This window comes from Saimiri boliviensis, chromosome 9, assembly GCF_048565385.1.
Source record: "Saimiri boliviensis isolate mSaiBol1 chromosome 9, mSaiBol1.pri, whole genome shotgun sequence".
Classification (NCBI taxonomy): domain Eukaryota; kingdom Metazoa; phylum Chordata; class Mammalia; order Primates; family Cebidae; genus Saimiri; species Saimiri boliviensis.
This window is the reverse complement of record NC_133457.1, coordinates 16,323,941-16,331,096: the sequence shown is the minus strand read 5'-3', so window position 1 is coordinate 16,331,096 and position 7,156 is coordinate 16,323,941. Positions and strand designations below refer to the sequence as shown.

Here is a 7,156-nt window from a genome sequence, read left to right as displayed (position 1 = left end):
TTGATTTTTTTTTTTTTTTGAGATTTTCACCCCGACACCTATAATGATTTCAATCAGCACTTAAAGTGTCAGACAGGGGAAGGCAAGATTTTCAGAAAACATTGGGTACAGGATGGCAATATATCCTGATGTAGATGCTCCCTCTCAGTATCAAAGGATAATTAGTGAGAAAGACAACAAATGCCTTCCTTGCAGTTGCAATCAGTTAAAACCAGATAACAAATTTATACATCAATATGTTTGTAAAGATACATATGCATGAATACATGAAATACGCAAAAATAATTTAGTATTCAATCTCAGATACACAAATATACTTAAGAAAGAGAAGTTTTATTAGGGCAATTTCACTTTATTTTTCCATACAGCAAAGTCAACTACTGCAGTAATAATAAAATAAGCATAAAACAAATTGCAGCCCAAGACAAAATACATAATTTTAAGCAACTACAAGCAGAAAGTAAGTTGTGATTACATAATAGTAAAACCAAGCACATTTGTCCTTTCAGCAGATGAAAGTGGCAGGGTTGCTGATAAGTGCAACATTATTAACCAGCTGGAGTGAAGGCTGGATACACTAATTCATTTAACAAGTGCCCATTATCATATTTTGCATTTTTGAGTGTTTCTGAGTTGAAAATTAAAACCGTGAAATTTGAACTGCGTTTTATTTTTCACCTGCTGAAAGAACAGGATCCTACAGCAATTAAAAAACAATCACATAACAACTATAGCTACAGTGTGCTGTTTGGTTTGCCTGTTTATGATTTAAATTTTGTGAAAGTCAATATTTGTTTTGAAGATTTTTTTTTTGTGAATAAACCACTGAAATTGGCAGAAACTGATCTGAATAATATATGTTCTTAGTATAGTTCTTTCTTTTTTTTGTTGAAGTTTTAAACATGCAGTAGTTTTGAAAAATGTAAGGAATATCTGATCCATGATTTCACCTTAATGGTAGAAGAACCTGCTATTTTTGGTAATGATCTTCAGGCAGATTTGGCCCCATGGAGTTTTTGTCAGTCATGAGGGTTTGAAAGGACGGCGTATCTTTCCAGCTGAAAAAATCCTGGCAAACTACAAGCTGTCCACAAGAAAGCAAAGCAACATGTCTGAAGGGGTATGGAGTGCTAACTCTGTGCCACTTTTGCAAGCAATTTTGCTCAGTCTGTCATTGTATTCGCCTTAACAAAACTCCTTGTAATTATAGACGTTTTTATTCAAAATAAGATCTTACTATTATACAGGTTTCTCTCTTTTGACTATATACAGAAGTGCAAAAAGTCAACCTTCTCTCTAGACGTCCCAACATGCTAAATTGCAGCATAATCAACCCTCAAGAGTTTGCACACACGCTATAATTTTCATTACGTAAACTTTGAGTATTTGGATTATCAACAAAAAGTCCCTTGTTCTATTTATTGATGATGCAGCTTATTTATAACAAGGCCTGATATTCAGGGATTTCAAAAATATTAAACAATATTTTAACATTTGAAATGGATACAGTAGAAAATAAATTTTATTCTAATATCTAGGATCTAGATCTTCTTATAATAACTAATTACAAACAAAATAAATCATCAAAATATTACTCAATTGTCTGCCAGGATTGTTGCGATAGCAACAACTTAACTTCTTACTTAGCAGTGATTATATATTTATAAGATATCCATATAAAAGATCTTTGTTCTTTTAATGAAAACTAGACAAGAACTAACAATGACTGACATTCTTACACTGTAATATTAAATCAGTAAAATATAAATCATTTAGTTAACAATACGAATATTCATATGACACTACATGTAATTCAAAACTGAGTATGTTATGAAGGAAACACTACTTTTTTTGTATTTTGAAAAATTCATCCGTAAAATCTAATAAAACAATAGTCTATAAACTGAAATGGTATTCAATTGTTAATAGAAAATGAAAATCTAATAAATGTAGGAAATGAAAAACTACATTTTAACAAGAAAAATAAGTAATATTCTATAATGTAACTAACTACAATAACATGTGAAGTCACCATTACTTTCTTAACACGATTGAAATTACATTGGTATGGGTTCCAACCCGTAATGTAATAATCTAAGGCTTTAATAGATGTACAGTACAATCAGTAAAATCAACACATCAGTCTTATATTAGAAAGCATCTCTCTCAAGCATAAAAACTTGCAGTAAACTTGGAAGTATGGAAAGTTCTATAACTGAACTTTCACTTCTCCCATTCCATACTATAACTACCAGTGACCTGGCCCCTACTTCAGCAATTTTTAGAACTGCTGAACAGAGCAAAAATATCCTTTACTAGCTGCAACATCCAAACCTCAAAAAAAGGAATTCCTTTGGATGAATCCATTCTTAAAAACTGAATGCACATCTATTTTTTTAAAATTTTGTAAAGGCTTTCTAAGGCTATAAGCAGTTAATCTGAACAAAACAAAACAAAACAAAAAAAATCACATATAAAATTCACCCATGTACTTAACCCACCCAATTACTAGGTTAATTAAACATTTCCCATTTTCGTGTTTTGGTTGATCATGCATCTGATGACAGTACTGCTTTCTTCTTTGTTTAGAGTCACTATTTTGAATGTGACTGTGATGAAGCATTTAAGCAAATGTGAAACCATTTCTGCAAAGCATTTATAGTCTTTTGACTTTTGACAAAGGCTATAAATAGAAGCAAAATAATTTCCTCAAACATTTTTTTTTTGTTATTGTGTCTCAGAAATGGCAATCCCTTTTGAATAACATGTTATACAGTATAGTATGCATAAATATTAACTACAATGCTTTAAAATAATTTTACATATATCTATTATATATATATCCAGTATGTGTGAGTTTATCTTTATTGAGAGTTTGTGTTGTGCTGTCTATTGTTACTGTAAAGTTAAATTGGCCATTTCTGAGACAGCTTTGGTTTCAAAACAAACAAACAAACAAAAAGAATGGTGCCCTTTGACTGATTAGAACTAGCAAATATGCAACAAAATGTGGCTCTGAAAACAGTAACACTGAAGAAATAATACTCTAATTTGATGTACAGTCTATGGCACTTCATGAGAATCCTTAACAACATGGTACTTAAAGCCATGATGTGCTTTAAAATATACACAGTTGTGGTTTTGCTTGGCACATTCATCTCTGTCAGATCCCTCCCTCACCACGTGTTACAATCTATTACATTAAAAATATTACTCTTAAACAAAAATGACTGTGCATGCACGCTCTCACCTATAATGGCAATTTTAAATACAAGGTGCACCTTTGTTATTTGTAAACCTTGAAAGAAATAAACTTATTTTTAAAAAATTATATCTTGGTCTACAGACGTACCAATACATAATAGAATCATGGTTACACCATAGTCTGTCTTTTCAAGATGGCATGAATATATAGGAAACTAATTAGGTATGCATCTTTTAATGCATAACTCTGTGCTAGAAAAGAAAGACAATGTTGTTCTTTCGGACAGGAATATCACCTCAGCACAAATATCAATTAAATGTACAAAGTGTATAGGCAACAGTGTGCAGTGGATTTCCATGTTGTCTTTTCTTCTGGTTAACATGCAATATGTGGATGTCTTGTGGCTGAGGGACTTTTGTGTGTGTTGCTTGACGATATATACAATATGGCTAATGACCTCGTCCTTTACTCTAACCAAGCACACTGTCCTTTCCTCTTTAGCATGATCTACAAGGGAAAAAGAGATAATATTTGTTAAAACAGATAATATCTAAAAGCAATTTCTAATATACATTTAACATGAAAATTTTCTTTCTGATTAACCAGTATATGCACAAGTTATATCTTCATATAAAAACAAAAACCATTTCACAAGTGCAGGCTGATCAAAATTTGTCTATCATCTCTATATGAATGAAATAACATGTACAATCTAATAAAACTGTAGAATGTGCTAAAAATTTTACCAATCCTAAGCTCAAAGTATAAAATACTTTTGCAGAATCAAGGGGCATAATATATCAAGATCTTTTGTAGCATCACTGTTGTAAGGCAAAATTTAAACTTCTTTTCTGAAGTTTAATAAGGTTTCAAGGGCAAAGGTCTGGTCTGCAAAAGGAAAATTCATGTAATACATTCTATTAAACAAGATTCTATTTGGGTGCTTGATTAGCAGAGTACATGTTTGAAAAAAAAAAATAATGATACTTTAAGTGATGGCTTTGGATAATTCAGTTTGTCAAGCTTTTTTCTCCTAAAGCTAAGAAAATAAAAATCCTTTATGAATTATGGAATTATCACTTATGAATTAAGTTTTAATAGATAGTACAATGTACTTGTGAATTAACAGTTCGTTTTTACATGAAATTTGTTCCCATCAGGGAATCTTTACATATATTAAAAGTAAGCTTCAAAATACAACCTTGAAAATGAAAGCAATCACCATCTAGTGACTTAAAACCAGTTTAAACGTTGCGACTCCTTATGAAGATGAACAATCATTTGTTAAATGAACAGAACACTAAGAGCTTGAGCTTCGATACAGACAAACCTACTGGTTTGCTAATTACTGTGGGAATCTTTTTTCAACCTGGATTATTGCTAAGAAATAGAATACAGTTAAATATATACATACCAAACACACCTAATTGACTATAAGAGCTTGAAACCCAGATTTTTTTAGCATGTCAAATAAACTTTCTTCTAGACCTACAACACTACAAAGTAACGCTGCTTCTTCTAAAAATGTGGCTATTGTTCAGAATCATGAATCTTTTTATCAGAACTGCTTTGAGAAGGCTTACGAAATAGACAAAAATAAATTTTAACAATTTGTGATTGCAGCATGTCTTTGGAGTACTTCTCTGACTGAGTCTATAATTTCTTTCTTAAGGGGCTCTCGAATTCTGCCTATCCTCCTTTTGCATGGGCTCTGACTTTGGTCAGCTTTTATCATCACAAGAGTTTCTGAGTTGGTTCTCGGCCACCATTGTCTCCTGACTTGGCACACTGTCCTTCTTCTACAAGGCCTTTACACCTTCATTCTTTTTAGAACATCACCTTCATTATCCAAATTCCATTGTTTGCAGATCCTGTTGGGAATAGCTGCTCCTTCATCTTTGCTCCAAACCTCTCTTATTTTAATGCATTATCTTGACATTCCTTACATCTTTATCTTATTGTCTATTCATCTTTATCTCCTTGCCATGATAACTAACACAAAGTAGCACCAAAAACTCATTTGTAAATATGTTAATAAACAAATAAATAAATGAAAGGAAGCAACAGAAAATGGTCACCCATCTTAACCAATTTCAGTTTTAAATGTAATGTCTCTCTCTAAATACAAAAATCAGTACCTAACAAGCATCTGAGCACATGCTATAACTTGAATACATGCCTACTGGACAAAACATACTCCTATGGATGAAAAATGGGCACCTTTGTAAGTATTTAAGACAGTATTTTAAAGGCAAAATACGAGACTTTTTAAAGACAAAATACAAGACTTTTAAACCATTCAGAATTATATAATCTTCTGAGGTAACTAAAGCACCTAAGATTCATATGAATATGGAGATTTGTGTGTACACATATGTGATGTATACATATTTCTTTCAAGTCAGACTCATTACATTTTTTTTTTTTTTTTTTGAGACAGGTCTTGCTCTGTTGCCAGGCTGGAGTACAGCATGGTGCAATCATGGCTCATTGTAGCCTCACCTCCTGGGCTCAACTGATCCTCCCACCTTAGCCTCCATAGTAGCTGGAACTATAGGAACGTGCCACCACACCTAGCTGATTTTCTTTTGTATTTTCTGTAGGACAGGGTTTCACCATGTTGCCCAGGATAGTCTCAAACACCTGGGCTCAACCAATCCACCCACCTCAGCCTCCCAAAGTGCTTGTATTGCAATCATGAGCCACCATGCTTAGCCAAACTCATTATATTCTAATGCCCCTGTGTATGGTGATGCATGGGATGAAATGAGTACATAGTCTCATTTAAGGTTTAGCCAAAGAATAAAAAAAAAAATAGTAAGTGATGATCGACACCAGGACTCAGCCAAACTACTGCCTGTGGGCCAAATGTGATCTACTGCCTGTTTTTGTAAATACAGTTTTATTGGAACACAGCCACACCCATTTATTTACATGTGGTCTCTGGCTGCTTTAATGATACAACGGCAGAGTAGAGTAGCTGCAACAGAAACCATATGGCCCACACAGCAAAAATACTTACTGTCTGACCCTGCAAGAAAGTTTGCCAACCCTTGATCTATACTCTCTAATTACTTTTTGGTCACATGTTTTCTTTAGGTTTGTGTTTATTTCTAATCTGAAATTTAAAAAAATTACTTTCTCTTGGTGTTTTGTACATTTAAGTGATATTAACATATTTGTTATAACTATGTCCTCACAATCCATTTAAAATAAAACTGTGACCTATATATAAATATTTTCTCAGAGATTTTACAAAATTTTAAGTGCACTATACAATTGCTATCTTTAAAAAAAAACCACCACAAATATGCAACTATATATTTCATAATGAACTTACTGTTTAGTGATGAAAATTCTACATCTGGGTAACATACTTGTGGCTAGTCAGATGTTCGGCAGATATTATGGGTATCTAGCAAATAAAAAATTATTTAATGAATGATCCATGCAAGCAAGCCAACAATCAAGAGATGACAACATTTTAATATTAAACTTTTAAAGAAAAGTGAAATTCAGCTGTGAAGTGATAGTCCTTATCCGGTCAACATAACAGTAAGTTAATGTAAACTTAAATGCCAAAGTAGCAACTAACTTTTTAAAATCTTCATGTTAAATGCTACTCTATAAATGTTACCAGTTTTTAGGAAATAAGTAAAACTATCAAAAATTCATGCAGAGCAGTAATTGAAAGAAGCCCTTTTTGTTGGCCTACACACACACACACACACACACACCCCTGTGGTTTCAGTTACTTAGTAATCACCCTGAAATTAGATAAGGAAACGTCTCGCCTATTTTTGTGCAACCAAATTTCTAACATTTTCATTCAAATTCGGGTGTCTAACTTTTTTTTCCAAATTAAAAATACAAGGTAAGCATTATAAAGCAGTCATTAAAAAGAACTAGGTAAGAGCATAGGTTTACTTCAGAACATATTTCTGAATCCTG

The 7,156-nt window shown here is 32.6% G+C and overlaps 1 protein-coding gene across 50 annotated transcripts in view; it reads right to left on the bottom strand.

Moving 5' to 3' along the window:
* Positions 1–314: 314 nt before the first annotated feature.
* MBNL1 (muscleblind like splicing regulator 1) overlaps positions 315–7,156 on the bottom strand; it is a 211,944-nt gene continuing 205,102 nt past the window's right edge. For 46 of the 50 annotated variants that reach the window (XR_005582485.2, XR_744473.3, XR_005582482.2 and 43 more), the window contains 2 exons: positions 6,546–6,620; positions 315–3,712 (listed from right to left, as the gene is read on the bottom strand). Coding sequence is in view for 45 of the 50 variants with exons in the window: in XM_074405518.1 (XP_074261619.1) it covers positions 6,564–6,620 (57 nt within the window). In the remaining 5 variants the exon portion in view is untranslated. The remainder of the gene's footprint in view (positions 3,713–6,545; positions 6,621–7,156) is intronic. The other 4 variants (XM_074405511.1, XM_074405512.1, XM_074405508.1 and 1 more) reach the window with 1 other exon arrangement.